The following is a 19,777-nucleotide window of genomic DNA, read 5'->3' as shown; positions in this document are numbered from 1 at the left end:
ATCTTAACAGTGCCCAGTGTGCAAACGCGTCACCTAATAAAACAAATCTCACACAGAGACTTTCCACGAATCATTTCCGGAAAACAGCTTCTACGACGACGACACCGGACTCGGTCACCTGACACCGACCTGGCCGGGACTTAAATCAGTTTACAATGTGTTCTGCCCGTGACTCTGAATTGCACCCAAATGACTGGGTCAATAAAAATCTTCAATTTCTCTCCACAGTCGAGCCGACGATACCCGTCACGTGTGTCCTCCTCCAGTCGCAACCCAGCCTTTGAAGTCCCGTCTAGATTGCGTTGCGTTCGTCATTACCTAATCCCGAGTGATCATCAGGCACGTTTTTAATTACCCATCGCACGTTCTTTTCCTGGCGCAAAATCGCCACCTTCCCGTCATCCGTTTCCGTCCCCGGTTGCTTTCGTGTATGCTAATGGTGTTTACCGTTCTACGGGACCGTGCGATTTCCCCGCTGCTCTCCGCACTATCACGGTGCTTTCCCGGCGCGGAGACAGATGGAACACAGAAAGACAAACCGTTTTATTGCCCACGATGAGTACCCAGTTGGTCGTCATAGCCAAGGGTACGTCAGTTCAAAGTCAAGTATTGGGAGCCACCGAAAACGGCCCCAGTACTTCCCAAATGTGGTGCACGTATCAAAAAGCCTTTCAGGCTTTGTTTTACCTCCCAAAAGTTGAGTTTAAAAAAAATTTACATACAACGAACCAGACAGTACTAGCCTGGCCTGATAAGCCGTCGATGCGTATGGGTTAACTGTTGAATTTGAGTGCCCTATCTTAAATTCGAGTACTTCCAGGCAACAAACGCATCCCCGTTAATCTATTTACTACCACCACTAGTCGCGTATGCAATCGTGTACTATAAATATGTTAGGCTTGTACTACACTAAGCCAACCATCCCCAAAACGTGTTCGTTGTATGGGTGAAAGTCTCTCCCCGTTGCGGCTCCAAAAAGTCTACCTTCGCCAGGCGATCGCGTCCCGCAAGGCCTTTCCTGTTCCATCGCGGCGCCAGGATTCTGCGCAGGTGTGCAAAGGTCAGCACTTGTCTAGCGAAGATGTATTGCTAAACAGTAATACTCCTCCTGCTCCGCATAAATCACGGTGCCCTATCTTCCCCAGACGCCCGCTAACCGAATGCCCGAATGCGGTGGTGTTGTCGCCAAACCCCTTTCGATTGGCCACCGATTGGCTGTATCAAGATTGTATGGCCCGCAGCCACCACGTCCGGCACCGCACTAATCAATCAATCATCGCTGGATAAATACCCGTCAACTGGGGGAATTAGCGGGAGGTCTTCCATAGTCATTCCCCCTATCGCCATAAATCCCTTCGTTTCGCACGATTGCCTCCTGCGAGTGACAGGTCGTGGTATCGGCGTGCTAAACGCTTCCTAGTGTCGCGCTACCACATGTCACGATGTTTCACAAAACAATGAGACTCCTATATATTAATTGATTTACAATCCCCCCGAACCCCTTCGAAGGGTTCTGTCGATGGAGCTGCGCCCCTATTACCTTCCCAAAACCGATTACTCAAACAAACAGTCCCCGTGTTCCGGGTGACACGATTTTGTCTTGCTCGAAACACGTGAAAATAAGTTGCCAATTACGGTCGTTACTTTGTCAATTGGGCTGCGGGAGCAATATAGATAATTTTATGAGATCCGCACAAAAATTGCATCGCTCCCTGATAAAGCGTGCGACGCCGGGCGAAAGGTGCTATTCTTGGCGATTACTCAGCGATCTTTCCTCTGCAGCCGGCATCTCCCTTTTCCGGCTGAGCCACTTATCGGGCACTTTGTGGCACTTTGAAGACACGCTAGTCCCGTGCGAATCATGCTGATAACGCTGCCAAGTTACCGAGACACCACGGCCGGAGCCGACGACGATACGGCAATACTCCCGTGATCATCCGTTTCGCCGCGCGAGCCGTGCCCTCCGATAAACAGCGATGAGCTTCACGTGATTGGCGTGCTCTCCATCACGAGTCCGCGCGGTGGCGTGCACCGTGAGCTTTGATGTTACACCCGATCTGCGGTCGGTGTAGTACCCGTTGTTTGGCTGCGAATGTCTCCAATCGCTCCGAACCCTATTACAAGCCACTCATTAACAGCTTATTAACGGCCCGGATGTGACATTGACATGGCTAGCCGTCTTTTGCGTTTCCCCGAAACAACGGACCCTATAATCGGTTTACACCGTGAGGGACAACTCACGTGATGAAGCACAGGAACTCTTATCAAACCAGTGCGACAACCGCGGATCTGAGGATCGGTATTGTCTTCTGACATTTGCATGCGCCGGTGCGTCACTTGCCACAAGCAAGGACAACTCGTTTCCTAAAGCGCGTGCTGTCGCTGCCCAAAAATCTACCGGTTATCTATCGTTTTGTTTAACATGATTGACACGGAACGCTTCCGATGTATGACTATTGCGCCACGATTGCGAATCTCTGGGCCGGGGCTATCATCTGAAGGCCGACATGACATCATCCAAATATGGACTGCAAAGTTAAAGGGTTCACAAAATAGTATGGCCCATGTAATCATTCCGCCAAACGTGCAGAGTTTGCAATCTAAATTCGTTCCGACGACCGTTACATGCAACTGCCAATACGAATAGTCAACGCGATTCCATAACGCATCCTGTCACTTTGGCAACAGATGAACGAAGAAGCGCCAAAGCCAACTGACAGTGCAAACACAACATAACAATCGAAGCAAACTCTTGTCGCGCGTTTTAACTGTTAAAATCTTCCATTTAGTGATTTCAGTCAACGATAATATCACCGTTCAGTTGTCTTGTTCTGCCGCATCGGTTTCGGGAAATAAGTATTCAGTGTTACGAAAACTGTGTTGCACAAAATGAGCACTCGGAAGCGAACGAATGCCGCCGCCGGTGCGGGGACGCCGAAACGAGCTCCAGCACGGAAGAAGGCCAATCGTATGCAGCAAATAGCGGCTGGGACACTGTTGACGACGACACAAAAGAAACAGTGGAAGGTTGGCCCATCGATCGGAAGCGGAGGCTTCGGAGACATATACTGTGCCTACGACACGAGCGCGGCCACTCCGCGATCTTTCGAGCACTATCCACTGGTGGTGAAGATTGTAAGAATGGGCCAAACGACGTGTTTTTTTCCAGTTTGCTAAGTTTTCTTCTCTCCATTCTGCACACAGGAGCCGCACACGAATGGGCCACTTTTCGTAGAGAAAAGCTTCTACATGAAGCATCTACTGAAGGACGGTCTGGATGACTATCGAAAGCGGCACAAACTGAAGCATCTCGGAGTGCCCCACTTTCTGGGCAGTGGATCACAGGAGATCGACGGAACCAAGTATCGCTTTCTGGTGATTCCACGCTACGGCGAGAGTCTGCAGTCCGTTTATCAGCGCAGCGGTAAAATGATTCCCGTTCATACGGTTTACCGGATTGCCCTCCAGATGATCGACGTACTGGAGTACATACACTCCTGCCAGTATGTGCACGCGGACCTGAAGGCCGCCAATATAACGCTTGGGTTCCGGCAGGAGGCAAGCGAGCATGTTTTCTTAGTAGATTTTGGCCTAACGGCACGGATTGCCCCGGACGGAACCAAACCGGATCCAAAGAAAAAGCATAACGGCACCATCGAGTATACGTCGCGCGATGCTCATGCGGGCCTCACAACGGTCCGCGGCGATTTGGAAATTTTGGCTTACAATGTGATCGTGTGGGCAGGAGGCTCACTGCCCTGGGAAGAGCAACGGAGTCTGAAGGACATGTCCAAAGTGGAAGCAATGAAGAAGGATTTTTGGGACGACTTGACTGGTTCGCTGAAAAGTTGCTTCGCTGGCAAAAACGCGAACTTCAAGCCGATCGAAAAATACATGAAATTGATCGCGGACTTGGGCTGTTATGAAGTGCCAAAATATTCGACGCTTAGCAAAGTATTCAAAGACGGCCTGGTGAAGCTCGGTGTACCGAACAAGGGGCCACTAGAATTTGATGAAGAGGACTGAAATGCATTTTGTATGATTCACTACAAGTCCCACGGAGGAAAATCTTCTCAATTAAGTTTCTAGTTTAGTGTCCTCATCCAATGTTATTAACTTATCGGAAAGAGCATACGCCATGATTATCACAACTTAACCTAAAAAATTGTAAACCTCGGCATAACAATAAAGAATGCTGTCCTCTGTTTTCAATCATCGCAATCTGTTGGCTTAGTAATGCGTGAACTAATAAAAACCAGTTCAAATTAGTCATTAGTTTCCCGCAATGTTGGGCCTCATAGCTCATCGTTTTCTTCACTTCATCAACATCTTTGAAACCCTCCAAGTCACGGGCTTAGTCACGGCTTCATCTGATTGGGGGTCAATAAAGACTTAATTGTTTATCTTTGAGCCACCATATTAGCACAGTGATATATACCCTAAAGTTGTCGCATTGCTGATTGAATATGTATTTTTAGGACGTACTGCCTGCATATTTATGCAATGACCAATGAACGCACAACAATGCAGTGTTTTGTTGTGCGACCAGATTTTACTACACATGTTCAGGGGTTATCGCTTCTTGGAAGGAATTTATTCCGGACGACTGGTATCGCGTCAATGAACCTGCATTGCTGGGTATAAACGTAATCATTTGCATAACTGATCCAGTTTTCATACATCGTTGTTGCTGAACGAAATAATAGTGCGCACCTGGCCATCACGTGATTGTTTCCAACTGGAGACAACAGTTATTATTCAATATGCAGGGTGACAACCTCCGGACTTGTATATCCTCTCGTGCCAAGTGTTTTGCATTTATTATTATTCGTTCATAAATTGTTTTTCGGAAGCGTTCGCCAAGCAATCACAATGAATGGACAATTGAATTCACAACGCGGGGAAGGGGACGGTTGGAAAACAGGTTTTGAATTCTTTCAAAACAACTGACACATTTTTGCGCTTCACTGTAAGTTACTGCCCAACACGTAACGCGTAACGAGCGTTACCTACGTTACGCCGTCAGTCGAGATCTGACAGTTGTGTTTTTGTTTATCAATTCGTTGTTCGTGCTAATATCGTGCAGGCAATTCTTGTTTCAATTCATTGTAAATTCTCTAAATAGTTCTTCCGTTTAACAAAAACTAACATGACGACTGCAGCCCGCCCGACTTTCGATCCCGCTCGGGGCGGTACCGGTCGCGGGGAAAAGGATCTCAGTGCGCTCTCCAAACAATACAGCAGTCGCGATTTGCCCGGACACACGAAGCTAAAATACAGGTAAAATCAGAACCATTTTTTTTATCACTCTTCACTTCGATAGTGTCTTTTGGCTACTTTTTGCAGGGACCAAGGTCAGAGCACTGCCGAGGAGCTGCGTAACCGTGACTTCCGCGAGGAATTGGAAAAACGCGAGCGTGACAGTAAACAAACCAAGGGCTCGGCCGTTCCGATCTCGGCTCGTCGTGGAACGGAGTCGGCTGCCGCCACCAGCGGATCTGCGAAGAGACAAAAGTTGGACGCTCCCCAAAACCTTGATGCTGATGATCCGGTTGACAGCGAAAATTCCGACTCGGACTCGGACGAAGATGACACGGCGGCATTGCTGGCGGAATTGAACAAGATCAAGCAGGAGCGGGCATCGGAACAGGCCCACCGGGAGCGCAGTAAGCAACAGGAAGAGGAAAAGATTCGGATGGAAAACATTCTGTCCGGCAACCCACTGTTGAATTACTCGTCCACTGCCAAGGCTGAGCTGAAGGTGAAACGCCGCTGGGACGATGATGTTGTTTTCAAGAATTGCGCCCGCTCTGAACCGGACAAGAAGGCGAATAACTTTATCAACGATTCCTTGCGTTCCGACTTCCACAAGAAGTTCATGGATAAATACATTAAATAAGCATCGTCTGTAACATTAGGTATAATCGTCAATAAAGGGTATCTTTTCACAGTGAAACGAAGATTTTTCAGCTTCTTTGTCGTAAACGAATCTGACAGCTGCGTCAAAGGTATCTGGGATGTAAACAAAATAGCAGCGAGCAGACGACGTGTGAAAGGGTAATTTAAAAATTTAACTGCTTGCAACGTTTTAAAATCAATGCCAAATCCAAATGAAAATGATTCTCCCGGTCATCGCAATCCCCCGCATCGGTGGTCAAAGTACGTCACGGACGTGTACGATCCGATTCGGGTCGGTTCAATCGACGGAACGGACGAGGTGGCTCACGATCGGGCGCTGATACGGGCGCTAAACTCGCACTACAAACCGAACCACAAAGTGCAGGGTAATCCGTTGCACACGATCTTCGTCGGCCGCTTGGCGCACTCGGTGACCGAAGTAAGTGTGTAGAACACAACTGTCCAAAACAAAGAGAAACCATTTTAATAACGATCCATTCGCAGGAAAAACTGACCTCTAAGTTTAGCCCGTTCGGAACGATCGTCAAATCACGGATTGTCACCGATACAGTTACCGGAATGCCGCGAGGGTATGCATTCATCGAGTACTCCACCCGCGACGAGGCACTGCGCGCAATCGATCGAATGCACGGGTGCATCATCGAAGGAAAGGAAATTCTGGTCGACGAAGAGTGGGAACGGCGGCTCGAAGGGTGGAAGCCGCGTCGATTAGGTGGTGGATTTGGCGGACGAAAACAATCGTCTCAGCTGCGATTCGGCTGCAAAGTCCAACCGTTCCGGAGACCGTTTCTCGAGGGCACCGGTTCTGGTGTGTCCAGTGTCAGCGAGTGGAACCGGCGCGTGCGCCATCGGAGGGAAGGTGCCGAAAGTTACGGTGACACCAAAGTGAAAGAAGGAGGTAAAAGGCTCATTTGAGGCAAATTGTGTATATATTTAATCGTAATAATAAAAACAGAACGCAGAAGCAACACTAATCCCACCACGGTCTCGTTGCCGCCGCCAAGCGATCACTGCAGCACCGCGGCGTTGGCCGATATGCTCGGGTTGTTGATAATCTCGCCCAAGCTGTCCAACACCTCCTTTCGATAATCGTCGAAATCACCGTCCACCTCGTTGATCGTCTGGTCTTCGATCACGTACAGGGCACACTCGGTCTCCCGAATTAAACGTTCGTCGTGCGAAACGATTATCACACCGCCCTTATAATCGTTGATTGCATCGGCAAGCGCATCGATCGACTCAATGTCCAGGTTGTTGGTCGGTTCATCGAGAATCAGCACGTCGGGCGCATTGAGGCACAATTCCGCTAACGCAACACGAGCCTTCTGGCCACCGGAAAGATCCTTCATTTTGATCGTGTGCGCATGGCTGGCTAGCCCGAACGTGCCCAGCTGTTTGCGGGCCTTCTCATACGGTAGGTTGAACAACCGCTGCAGATACTCGGATGGCGTTTCCTCCGCCGTCAGATGTTCACCAGAGTGCTGATCGAACCGTCCGATCCGCAACCGATGGTTGCGCTTCACTTCACCCTTCACCGGTTCCAGTTCGCCCACCAACAGCTTGAGGAACGTCGATTTACCCACTCCGTTCGGGCCAACGATGGCAACACGGCTGTTCAGGTCGATGCCGAAATCGGCCCCAATGAACAATGGCTTTTGGTTAGGGAAATTGAAGTTACAATCTGGAAATTTAAAAAAAAAGAAATGAAGCCAAAAGGGGTTCAATGCAGTTGTTAGCAGTCCACTTACTTTGCAGTCCCAGGATTGGGGGTTGCAACGGTGGCGGATCCGGAAAGCTAAACTTCACGATGTACTCCTTCGGTCGGGACAGCAGCTCAACCGGTCCCTCGTCCTCTTCGCCCGGTTTCTGGTTCTTAGTGCGGCCCTTCTCCTGTTTGCGGGTCAAGTTCTCCTTCTGTTTCTTCTCGGCTGCCTTCTTTGATTGTCCGTGCGCCTTCAGCTCCTTCAACCGGCGCTCCTGCTTCTCGTAGTCCTTGACCATCTCCTTGCGCTTCTGAACGTACATCTTCTTGAACATCGTGTAGTTGCCCTTGTAATAGTACAGCTTCTTGGTGTCCAAATGGATGATCTCGTTGCACACATTGTCCAGGAAGGACTGATCGTGAGAAACGATTAGCAGCGTCTTCTTCCAGCCCTGCAGATAGTTGTCTAGCCAAATGACGGCGTTCAGATCGAGATGGTTCGTCGGTTCATCGAGAAGCAGCAGCGTCGGTTCGATAAACAGAGCCCTGGCGAGTGACACACGCATACGCCAACCTCCGGAGAACGCGTTCGTAGGACGATTTTGCATTGCGCGCGAAAAACCCAACCCTGCCAAGATGCGGCGGGCCCGTGGTTCCGCGGAATCGGCCCCAATCGCCTTCAACTCGTTGTAAACCTCCTGCAGCTTATCTTGTAGTTCGATTTTGCCACTCTCGACCGCATCCTCCAGTTCCTTGCACTCTTTCAGCAGTGCGGTGCGCTTGACATCCGCCTTTAGCACCGTCTCGACGGCGGATGTTTCGTCCGCCACCACCTCCTGTTCGCATAACAACACATCGATATTGGGCGGAATGGCAAAGGCACGGTTAGCGATGTGACGCAGCAGCGTCGTCTTGCCGTGGCCGTTCGGACCGACCAGTCCGTAGTGGCGCCCGTTGGCAATCAGCAGATTCGCGTTTACGAACAGGTCGTTACCCTTGGCCGAAATGGTAAAGTTTTCGATTTTTATATCCACCGCATGCTCCTGGTGCTTGCTCTGGTTGCCCGTCTTCAGTGCTTGCGACATCGTAAAGTTGCTATCCAGATCCGAATGGCCCTGGCCACCCTTCCGAAGCATCGCTTCCTGCATTTTCTCGAACTCTTGCTGCTTCTTGAGCTTCTTTTTTTCCTTGTGCGTCAGTTTTTTCTCCTTCTCCTCGCCTGCTTCGTCCAAGGTAAGTTCTTCGGCCACCTTATCCGCCATCTCTTCAACTTCGGCATCGGGACTCGCCTCGCCTTCAGGTTCCGGTTCTGGTTCTGGTTCTGGTTCTGGTTCTGGTTGAACTTCCACTTTCGGATCCACTTTCGGTTCCACTTTCGGTTCCACTTTCGGTTCCACCTGCTTTTCCACCGCCGGGGCTGGTTTGGCTGGTTCATCCTTCTTCACTTCCGGCACTGGCGTTGCTTTGGGGGTTTCCTTTGGTTGAACCTCCGCTTTCGACGGCACTACTTCCGGCTCACTCTCAAGCTCTTCTTCACTGTCTTCCTCCTCCGACTCCTGCCGTTTAGCGGCCACTTTTTTGTTTTTGGCCGTTTGTTGCTGCTTCTTTTTGGCCCCCTTTTTGCTCATCATGGCCACCATCCGGTCCTCATCGTCATCTTCGTCATCGTCCGATGCACCACCGCCGCCGCCCGCTAGCAGATCGATTTCCTTCTCTTCCTTATCCGACCAATCATCATCCTTCTTGCCCTTTCCTTTGGCCTTTGCCGGTGCCTTCTTCTGTTCCTTCTTGCCTTGGCCAGATTTTACGGCCGGTTTCTTCTCTCCCTCATCGGAATCCACAACCGGTGGTGCTTTGCTGCGCCCTTTACCCGCCGCTGGCTCCTCATTATCACTCCAATCGTCTTCACCCTTTCTACCTTTTTTCCCCTTTTTACCACCAGCTCCGGAGCTGGCCGGTGCAGTTCCTGCGCCCTTTTTGCTGCGTCCAGCTGGCACACTTTCATCGTCCGAATCTACCACGTTGTCAACTTTGCCTCCCTTCTTTTTCGCACTTTTGCCACCGCCACCAGCGGGTGGATCAAGCACGATCGACGATTTCTCCGACTGATCGTCGTCCTCCCAGTCCTGGTTCTTTTTGTTGCCCTTCTTTTTCGGTGGCATTTCGACGGCAGCCGGCGTAACCACGTAGCAACTCTGGCCCTACTTTGGCCGGCGGATGGTGGCGATTCTTCCGGAAGATTTTCGGTGGTGCAATCCTGCGACAAACGGTCAAAACGTGCGTGATTGCGGAATGTATTTTTTTATTTGGGGAGCGACAGCTATGACGTATGTCAAACTTCGAAGAAGAAGACACTGCATTTTGCAATACCAAGATTGGTATACATGTGTGCAGAATTATGCTCAAAATCCTTTTTAATGATTTTACTTTCACAAATAGGTTTGACTGAGGAAAACACACATTTTTAGTAAGTAAAGAAATTGACTGTTGTAGCTTTTCAATGATAAATTACTTATATCATCCATTTCCCCGTGCCCAAGGTACATATAGGCAAAACCGTTAGCTGTCAAACCGTCAAAACCCGTGGCTGTCAAAAGTGTGCCGCTTGCAAAAATTCATCGTCGGCATCGTTTCGTGATTATCATTATTATCATCGTGAATTATCGACTCCATTGTCGTGATTGTGCAAAAAAGGCAAAGTGAAATAAACTAGATTGCCGCTTCTTCGCTCGATACATCACCAGCACCAGGTTGGCCGACAAGCGTTGCGCGATATGGAAACGCTCCAGAAGCATCTCGCGTCCCAGGTGAAGGTACCCTGCGCCAGCGACAACGTATACAAGGAGGAATGCGTCTACTCGTTCGACACACCAGAGACGGCCACCGGGCTGTACGTGAGTTTGGCCACGTTTCTCGGTTTCGGCGAGGAGCACGCATCCCGCTACGCCCAACGATCGGGCAACCGGGTGTTTCTGCATCTGAAGCGGGACAAAACTGAGCTGCCGGATCCGGCATCGGGCACTTCCGCCGGGAGTGGAGCCGAGGGGCCAGAGAAGAAAATCACCCGACTAGCGATCGGAGTCGAGGGTGGTGCCACGGTCGAGAACAAAAAGTACGAGTACAAAGAGCACTACAAGGTGGTAGTGTTCGCGGACGATGGCTCCGTTGCCGTGCGCCTGGATTACCCCAACCCGGACCTCCCGCTGCTAGTACAGAATGCGGTCGATGCAATACAGCGTGCCGAAGCGGCGTCGGTGAAGCGCGAACGGGAACAGCTCGCCGGTACGTGGGACGGTGAAATCCGCCAAGTGTCGCGCCACGCAGCCGATCTGCTACAGCTGGCCAATGGCCGGAAGATTCCACCGACTGGCTGGAAGTGTGAAAAATGTGATCTCACCAGTAACCTGTGGCTGAATCTGACGGACGGTTCGATCATGTGCGGCCGCAAGTTCTTTGACGGTTCGGGTGGCAACGATCACGCCGTCAACCACTACAAGGAAACGTCGTACCCATTGGCCGTAAAACTGGGAACAATTACGGCCGACGGCAAGGGTGACGTTTACAGTTACAGCGAAGACGATATGGTAGAGGATCCGCACCTGGTGAAGCACCTCGCCCACTGGGGCATCAACGTGGGCCAGCTGGAGAAAACGGAGAAATCGATGATCGAGCTGGAGCTTGATCTGAACCAACGTATCGGTGAGTGGGGCATTCTGTGCGAGAGTGCGAGCCAACTGAAACCGATCGCCGGTCCGGGCTACACGGGCATGAAGAACCTCGGCAACACCTGCTACCTCAACAGCGTCATGCAGGTAATGTACACGATCCCGGACTTTGTGCGGCGCTTCGTGGACGGATCAGGCGCAATCTTCGACAATGCCCCAGCCGATCCGGCGAATGATTTTAACGTGCAAATGTAAGTCCAATGTTTCATGTTTGAGACTTCTTTAAAGCAACGAAAACACTACTCTTTTTTCCACAGGGCCAAGTTGGGTACGGGTTTGTGCAGTGGCAAGTACAGTGTGTTGTCGGAGAACAGCCTCGATACGGTAGGCGATTCGTCGAGCGGTGGCATTGCTCCGACCATGTTCAAGGCTCTGATCGGTCAGGGCCATCCGGACTTTTCGACCAAACAGCAGCAGGACGCGCAAGAGTTCTTTTTGCACCTGGTCAGCACCCTCGAGAAGCACAGCCGCCATCAAGTGAATCCGGCCGACGCGCTCAAGTTCTGCATTGAAGATCGTGTCGAGTGTTGCTCCAGCGGTAAAGTGATGTACAATCGGCGCGATGAATGGTGCCTGCCGCTCCAGATTCCGCTGCAGAAGGCCACCAACATCGAGGAGGTGAAGCGATACGAGGCGGAGCGCGAAGCGGCTGACAAGGAGGGTCGCCGGCTCGATCCGGACAGTTTGGTGCGACCGAAGATTCCGCTGGCCGCTTGTCTCGACACGTTCGCGCAGCCGGAGTTGGTCGATCAGTTCTACAGCTCGGCGATCAACGCCAAAACGACCGCCAAAAAGACGACTAAACTCGCCTCGATGCCGGACTATTTGATGTTGCATCTAAAAAAGTTCACCCTCAAGGAAGACTGGACCTCGATCAAGCTGGACGTGGCGATCGACATCCCGGAGGTGCTGGATCTTGAAACACTGCGCGGAACGGGCAAGCAGCCGAACGAGGAGGAGCTGCCCGATATCGTGGGCCGTCCACCAACGCCACCACCGATGGATCCGGAGGTAATGGAGCAGTTACTCGGTATGGGCTTCCCACAGGAAGCTTGTAAGCGGGCCATTTTCTTCACGAAAAACACCGGCGTCGAACCGGCCACCCAGTGGATGATGGAACACATTGCCGATGCTGACTTCGCTGCGCCGTTCGTGCCGCCGGGAACGGGCGGAAAGACGGGTGCACAACCTGCGGTGGCCTCTTTCGAGCCCGATCCGGTCGGACTGGAAATGTTGATGGGAATGGGCTTTACTGATCGGCAGGCAACCAAAGCCCTGCGAGAAACTGGTAACAACACGGAACGGGCCGTCGATTGGATCTTTTCCCATACGGACGAACTGGACACGATGGCTATCGATGATGCGACATTCGACAGTGTTGCTACGGCCGCTGCTGCCGGAGCGGCTTCCGGTTCTACGCCGGTACAAGCCGCGGTTGGCACCAGCAAACCCCAAGGACCTTCCTACCGTGATGGAACTGGCAGTAAGTTGAAGCCGAAAGTGGACACAAAATGGCCACCACCAATTGAACGACATTCTTCTCTAACTCTACTGCAGAATACAAACTGGTGGCATTTATCTCACACATGGGAGCGTCGGCCCAGGTCGGACACTATGTCTGCCACATCTTGAAGGACGGCCAGTGGGTGATCTTCAACGACAACAAGGTAGCGATCTCGCAGAACCCACCCAAAGAGCTCGGTTACCTGTACCTTTACCAGCGAGTTTAGGGTGCGAACCAACAATGACTCGAATGTGAGGGGTCCGTTCTCCCCTGAAACACTGCTCTCGTGGACTGTGAACTAATATTAGTAGTAAAAGAAATCGAAACGTTCTAAGCAAAACAATTTGGCGGCAGCAAAACACTGTCGTGGCGCCCTAAGTGACAAGTTTCCGCTCACCAAGCCCCTTTTTTTTATTCAAAAGGCGACCTCTTTATTTCTGTCGTATCATTCGTCGTCGGTTAAGTTGTCGCCCTTCGAGAGTCCGCCATAGGCACTGCCTCGAATCATTCGTTCAATAATAGCATGGATTCAACCGAGAACAATAAAATCAATAATACGCAACAACAAGCACGGGGCATAAGGATTTTTTGTGACACACACTCGAAGCTCGTTTCTTTCGTCTTTTCAATCAGATTACCGTCAACTCGAAATAAGTTTTACAGATCGATGGATTTCTGTATATTTTGCTCTTTCAAAAAATACTAACTAATAAGCAAACAAATTGGAAAACCTATTTACAAGCAACTTAAGAGTAACGTTTAAACTTAAGAAAACATTTTATGTAAACTGAGCTGCAGAGCTGAGAGTGCACGGTGAGAGTGTCCGCCGGATCACCATAGGAGATCGGCAAAGTTGGTCACGTAGTACGTGGCCCGCTTTTGAACCTCCTCCCGCACGGCATTGCCACCGTATCCGATGAAAAAGTTTCCCGGTGGGCACGCTTCCAAATCCGTCATCCCGTCACCGATCATCGCCACGATCTTATCCGCCCCGGCGCTCATGCCGCCCGCCACCTGACTTTTGATCAGCTTGATCGCTTCACCCTTGCCACCCGATCGCGACGTAACCTGCGTCGCATCGAACGAGGCATAGCTTCCGTTGTAGTTGAAGTAAAGCTTGTTGGCGTACAGGTTGCACAATGGTATTTGCAGCGCGTCCGCAACCGGTTCGATCAAACAATCGAACCCTCCGCTAACCAGGAACACGATCGCGTTGTTTTGGCGCAGCTGCTCGATCAGTTCCTTCACACCGGACGAGATCGTCGAGGGGTGCATTTTGAGAAATTCGCGAATCTGTCGCTGCGACGGTTTGATGATGTCTAACCGGCGTTTAAGCGCTTCCTGGAACGTCATGCTACCGCCCATCGCTTCCCTTGTGCTGTGAAAGTCGCGAAAAGAGTCCGTTAGTTAAAATCCAAACGCTTGTGCACTGCTTCCTTGTGCTCTACTACTACTTACAGTGCGGCAACTTCACTGCCCTTGCCACAGAACTGGGCCAGCTCGTCGATACCCTCCTCCGTTATGATGGTAGAGTCCACATCGAAACACACAATATGCGCCTTTTTAAGCGCCTCTCGTGCTTCCGCTGCGCGTTTCGATAGTTCGACCGGGCGGTCGTTCGTCATCGTGCCTCCGTTACTCCGGGTTAGAGTGGTTCCGTTCTGCTTCGAAGGAACGATCGCTTTAAAGATCGGTGGCGCTGGAGGCAAACTGTTGCGGCGCGGGAGAATGGGCTCCAACGGTTCTCCGGATCCTGCGCGACTGCTGACACCACGGGTGCTGTCCGTGGCCGAGATGGCCACCAAGCTTCCGAACAGGGCACTACAGAGAAGCAGAAAACGTAGATTTTCGTAAGGTTGTAGCTGAATTTGAAATGCAACGGACATTCTAGCGGAGTACTGTGCGGTCGTGCCCCATGTTCGTTCATCAGCTGTTGCAGTAACGCGAGCGAAGTAAACAAAGAGCTCGTTATGACAGCTTGTGTCGAGAGCGTAACGCTTGATAACGCTCTCGGTCCTGTTTGGAGTGGCGGGGTGGTGATGTTCATCATCGCGTTTTATCATCATCTTTGGTCGGTTGGTTGGCAGGAACAACAGTGAAACAACAGTGAATCGCCTTCGCAGCTTCCGGTCGACCGACCGCGGATTGTGCAACGAAAGACACTGCCTCCAGCAGCAGCAGCAGTGGCTCCGGGGATTTCATCACCTATTTGCATTTTGATTGCAGAGTGCAGTGTGGTCTGAACAGGAGCCCAAGCAACAAAAACGTCAATCGCGCAATTTCGCGATCGCGAAAACAACCGTCTCGAAAACGTCTCTCTCGCAGCGGGGCCACGGCGCAATAACCGCGATCGAACGGCGTCGAAAGCGATTCGTCAGCAAGCGATGGCAACGAATGCCAGCAGTTCGACGTCGGATTCGGGTGGCGCACCGGGAAACTTCCACATTTCCTCCTTCTCGCACGACGAGGACGACGACGTGCACGGTGACGACGTGCCGGACGATCTGCTGTCGGCGTCGAGCTTCCAGATCGGCGGGGTCAGCAGCAGCACACTCCGCTGCCCCCTCTGTTCCCACGCGAGACGGCAGTTCCACTGCAAGCAGTGCATTCGGAACGGCAACTTTGTGCATACGGCCAGCGTCGCTTCGAGTGTGGCTCACCCGCAGCTCCAGCTTTCCGAGCGCTTCGGTGAGAAGCAGCAACGGTTGCGAAACCTGCGCACCGCGAACGCGACCCTCGAAGCGAAGGCAATGCGAAAGTTGGCCAAGCACCGGGCGGCCGACCAGCTGCGCGGCGACATCAAGCGGTGCACGGATAAGGCCAACATCCTGCGTAAAACCATCGAACAAAAGCGACGCACGATTGAGGAACTGCGGGTGCGAGAGCGGACAGTACGCGAGACCAACCGGACACTGCGCATCAAGCTGCCACGATGCAACGATAAGGTGCAGGAGCTGAGCGAGTTCGTAATGCTGAAGGTGGAAGAGAGCGAATACCGGAAACGGCAACTCGGCACGATGCAGGAGCGGCTGCGTTTACTGCGGGCCGACCATGTGCAGGAGCTGGTGCGCTTCATCTTCCCGATATCGCAAACCATCGTTAGCCGCAGCCAGAGCAGTACGGCGAGCACCGCGAGCGACAGTTCGGCCACCGAGGGGGGCCAACCGGGTGGCACAAACAGTCGCAGCACGATACACGAAATCTCCGAGGCTACCCGTACGGCCTACGTTCGGGGCCAGTGGGTGCTGCAGGATAGTTTCGGAGAGGTGCAACACGTCATTGTGGCCCCATCGCTTCCGGGGACCGGCAACTATTCGGCGTATACGGAGTGGGCTACAGCTGGCGCTGTTGCTTCATCATCCGGCAGTCCGGGAGCCCGTAGTAACGCCCGGACGGGATGTCACAATCCGGCGCACACGATTTCGGCCGCCCTTACGTACACTGCTCAGCTGGTGCAGCTCATTGCGTTCGTGCTGGATGTGCGGTTACCGCGCCGGGTAGCTTATGCCGACTTCTGCACCACAAGCCTAGCGGAGGGACCGTTTCGGAAGAAAGTGGCACGCCTGAACGCGGACATTGTGGCTCTCTGTTATGCCCAATGCTGCCGGCTGAACGACATGCATCCGACGCATACCCTCGAGAACTTGCTGTGTCTACTGTCATCGCCCCTTCTTGGCCACTGTGGACCGACCGATCGGACGAGCTGTTTGAGTGATTCCATGGAACAGCTGCTAATGCAAGACATCGGTGAAGATTCCGATTCGGAAGGTACGGGAAGCCGATTCGACCATTCTGCCCTCGTGTTCTAAACATTACTTTTGTTCTCGCAAATAGATGAAACCATCATCCACCAGGAATGGGAAGCGGTACCGAGCAACCTTTCGCCAGTGACTGCCGATCATCCGTACCAACCGTTGACAGTGCCACTCGAGCAGCAGCAGCATCGTCGCCCCACGTACGCCGGTCCCCATCATCATCAGTATCTTCCGCCGGCCCCCACCAGCCTAGTGACGAGTGCCTTCGCTTCGGTCAGCTCGTTCTGGAAAGGATGGACGGGCAAATAAACTGGGACACCAAACCGGCAGCCGGCACCATTGCAACTCGACCTACGCTCAATCCCAGATTCGCCTCGAAGAAGGAAGGCCGAGGCTTTTCCGCAGATGTGATAGGATCAGCTCTATTGTGACGGGCACCCGTCCGACAGCGCACAATTATTTTACGAATTACAAAAACTGGCCACTCACGCTGTGGCGTCAGTTGCCGTGGCGGCCAACGAATGTAGGCGCATCACTCTTGGCCACGCTTTAGAAAGTAGTTAGAGCTTATTTTTTTACTAAACATTTAAAGTGTATAAGAATTGGATGTGGCAATGCCGATCGTGAGGACAGTGTAAAATATTGTAACTAGATTTATCGATGTTATGTTGAGTATAAGAGCAGGAAATAAAGCGAAACCTATCAACTGTGATTTATCAAACTAAATATACGTGGTTAAATGGATTTTTCACACAAGTTGAAGAAACGTGATGCAATACGGTGAAGGAGTGAAAAATGATGACTCCCTTGCCCGAGCATCACGCACCGATCAAGCAGCCAATACGTAATCATCTTCTTCCAGACACAAAGGTTAAGAAAGGGAAGCGATCGGATGACTGTTTGCTGGATCCAAATGCTGATAAGAAGCTATTTTAAACGGTACGAAGGCTCTCGTTGCGACATCCACAGCACGTGGTCGGCCGCAAAGCAGAACAACGGCAGCCACGAGGATTCGTCACGTGTCCGATCGGAGGCGAAAATGGTTCAATGCTCTTTTGGTTCGATTTTAGAACCTGTCCGCTAGCTCTCAATTTCGTTCGAAAAGAACACTACTGCCATTCAGTGTGTGAAAACACCGTTGTTTGTCTCGAAATCCTTTCTTATCATCTCGCGGCGTACGGCCTCCACGATCATCGCTCGAACGAAAAGTAGTGCAACAGGATCGGCTGATACGAGACCAATTGTGGAGGGGGCAGAAAAACACTTCGATCGTACCATCCTTCGACGGAGCGCAAATAACAAACTAGTTGGCCCCTAGTTGGCCACGTTGTTTGCGCTGCTGAACAATATTTTCGCCAAAGGCCCTGGGAACCTGGGCCCTGTTTTCTACCCCTGCACTGAGGGGCAGTAGTTATCGCTTTCACGTTCACAACACGCTGAGCTTCCGAGGGTCGAGGAATGTTACTGGCCGCCCGTCTGTTAACTGCCTGGTTCGTCATCTTCACAATCAGACTAGTGGCCCGGTTACCAGGGGCCTGTCCCTTAGCTACTTTCAATGTTAGGCTGCGGCCTTACCGATTCATTTTGCTGATGGTTGGTGCGGTTTGTTTGCTTCTTCCTGGCGGCGACTCCGCAGGGTCCGTTGAATATTTATGATGGTTCTCTCTCGCGTTAGAAAGGCACAGCGTACTTCTACCTCGGGGCAACTATCTGGACCACCTTGAGCGCGTGCGCCACAGGCCACACGAAGAAGCGCCTGAGACTGACACTTCCGATACCGATATCAATTACTCCGCAAGACCGCACGATCACGTTCACGGTTCTGTCGTCCCTCGGCTCGGTTTCAGAAAACAGGTTTTGTTCGCGGACGGTGCAACATGAACCGCCGAATAGGGCCACGGATTTAGAACCCACACGAAAGCACGCGTGTCCCGTTCGATTTCTCGCAAACAAGTGATGCCGAGCCGGTCGCCGAGATTGACTTTAAACCAAAACGCGGCCCAGTCCGACGCCCCTCGGGGGGAGACCCTCTGGCCAACAGTCATTCCCAGTTCCAGGCCCTCGCCTTCTATCTCGCTCCCTCGCCGCTGTGCTGTGCTTCTACACTCTGCATGGTCGAGGAGGTGATAAGGAAGAACCGGCTCAGCTCGTAGCGGTAGCGGCCGTTTCTAACGATCCGTAAACAGGCCCCCCGCCTTCTGTAGCATCCAGCCACTTGAGCACGCGACGAGGTTGCCACCTGGGAAACCATCGCTACGCGCGCGGAAGATTAAAGAAAGCTGGCGGCCAGAAAACAATTGGCCATCGTGCGCGGCTGGTAATCCTAATCAAAGGCTGTTGCTTTTATGTGGTTCGAAAAATTAGCCGTAGCAAACAAACAAGCCGTCGTCGCCTGTTACCAACCGAGGTCGGCCACTTGCGATGCACTTGACGGGGTGCGGCCCCCACGAGGGGCTCTCCCATCCTCTGGGCGAATGATGACGGTGGTAGTGACGAGCGAGGCAACCGCAGCAAGCCGTGAACACGCGGCGTCGTTGTTGTTTTCGCAAACTGCGCTCGGTGATTGGGCATCCTACTTGCTGCGCGGCCCACTGAGATGCATGACTTAATCGCGGTCTAGTGTTGCGAGTCGAGAGTCACTTACCTTCTACTGGCGTTGGTGACCGCTACACGATGGGATATTCCTCTAAGTAGCATCGGTTGTTTGGTTGTTTGCTGCTTGGCACTGACTGCCGCGTTTTTCAGGAGCGTGTACTCGCACGCGCTCACATTCCGCGCTACTTCAGCAGGCTGGACGATAAAGTGGACTCCTTTGCACGGAGTGCGTAGGGAGAAGAATCGTAATCAGTCGTTGCAATTTACGAACCCCCGGCACATGATAATCGGTTTTCTAATCGCTCCACTCTCCAACGGCCCGTGATCAGATGTTTCCCGTCAAAACAATGGCCGGCTGATCAGCTGTCAGCACTGAGGCCCCGCGAAAGGGTTGCACGCACAAACACTCTCACAAAGTGGAGCCGTTTTCGCAATTTATCGTTTGCTTATCGCCCGGACGACGCACACTTCTCGACGCAATGGCGCACTGATTCGCAGTGTCGCGACGATCATGCAGCCCGCCGACGACAACGCACTGGAACTCGATAAAAGGATGGAGGACAGAACCCTTTGCTTC

At 52.0% G+C, this 19,777-nt stretch overlaps 6 protein-coding genes across 6 annotated transcripts; 5 read left to right on the top strand and 1 right to left on the bottom strand.

Moving 5' to 3' along the window:
* The first annotated feature begins 2,740 nt into the window (after nucleotides 1-2,740).
* LOC131216518 (nucleosomal histone kinase 1) lies at nucleotides 2,741-4,189 on the top strand. Its single transcript, XM_058211027.1, has 2 exons — nucleotides 2,741-3,135; nucleotides 3,205-4,189. The coding sequence occupies exons 1-2, from the start codon at nucleotides 2,890-2,892 to the stop codon at nucleotides 4,024-4,026; spliced, it is 1,068 nt and encodes a 355-aa protein (XP_058067010.1). The 5' UTR covers nucleotides 2,741-2,889; the 3' UTR covers nucleotides 4,027-4,189.
* Nucleotides 4,190-5,076: 887 nt separating this feature from the next.
* Nucleotides 5,077-5,950, top strand: LOC131216419 (protein CWC15 homolog). Its single transcript, XM_058210905.1, has 2 exons — nucleotides 5,077-5,280; nucleotides 5,347-5,950. The coding sequence occupies exons 1-2, from the start codon at nucleotides 5,150-5,152 to the stop codon at nucleotides 5,897-5,899; spliced, it is 684 nt and encodes a 227-aa protein (XP_058066888.1). The 5' UTR covers nucleotides 5,077-5,149; the 3' UTR covers nucleotides 5,900-5,950.
* Nucleotides 5,951-6,065: 115 nt separating this feature from the next.
* Nucleotides 6,066-6,880, top strand: LOC131205563 (U11/U12 small nuclear ribonucleoprotein 35 kDa protein-like). Its single transcript, XM_058197713.1, has 2 exons — nucleotides 6,066-6,337; nucleotides 6,403-6,880. The coding sequence occupies exons 1-2, from the start codon at nucleotides 6,098-6,100 to the stop codon at nucleotides 6,832-6,834; spliced, it is 672 nt and encodes a 223-aa protein (XP_058053696.1). The 5' UTR covers nucleotides 6,066-6,097; the 3' UTR covers nucleotides 6,835-6,880.
* Nucleotides 6,836-18,544, bottom strand: LOC131205560 (ATP-binding cassette sub-family F member 1). The gene is made up of 5 exons (XM_058197710.1): nucleotides 18,181-18,544; nucleotides 14,309-14,671; nucleotides 13,700-14,228; nucleotides 7,668-9,726; nucleotides 6,836-7,600 (listed from the first exon to the last, which is right to left on the bottom strand). Exons 1-5 carry the CDS (start codon nucleotides 18,186-18,188, stop codon nucleotides 6,927-6,929), a joined length of 3,633 nt encoding a protein of 1,210 aa, XP_058053693.1. The 5' UTR covers nucleotides 18,189-18,544; the 3' UTR covers nucleotides 6,836-6,926.
* On the top strand, nucleotides 10,321-13,395 carry LOC131205561 (ubiquitin carboxyl-terminal hydrolase 5). The gene is made up of 3 exons (XM_058197711.1): nucleotides 10,321-11,537; nucleotides 11,604-12,829; nucleotides 12,904-13,395. The coding sequence occupies exons 1-3, from the start codon at nucleotides 10,396-10,398 to the stop codon at nucleotides 13,074-13,076; spliced, it is 2,541 nt and encodes an 846-aa protein (XP_058053694.1). The 5' UTR covers nucleotides 10,321-10,395; the 3' UTR covers nucleotides 13,077-13,395.
* LOC131205562 (beclin 1-associated autophagy-related key regulator) lies at nucleotides 15,098-17,031 on the top strand. Its single transcript, XM_058197712.1, has 2 exons — nucleotides 15,098-16,618; nucleotides 16,685-17,031. The coding sequence occupies exons 1-2, from the start codon at nucleotides 15,235-15,237 to the stop codon at nucleotides 16,912-16,914; spliced, it is 1,614 nt and encodes a 537-aa protein (XP_058053695.1). The 5' UTR covers nucleotides 15,098-15,234; the 3' UTR covers nucleotides 16,915-17,031.
* Nucleotides 18,545-19,777: the final 1,233 nt, after the last annotated feature.

The sequence above is a fragment of the Anopheles bellator genome, chromosome 1 (genome assembly GCF_943735745.2).
Source record: "Anopheles bellator chromosome 1, idAnoBellAS_SP24_06.2, whole genome shotgun sequence".
NCBI lineage: Eukaryota > Metazoa > Arthropoda > Insecta > Diptera > Culicidae > Anopheles > Anopheles bellator.
Note: the sequence above shows the minus strand (reverse complement) of the source record. Positions and strands in the feature narration are given on the sequence as shown.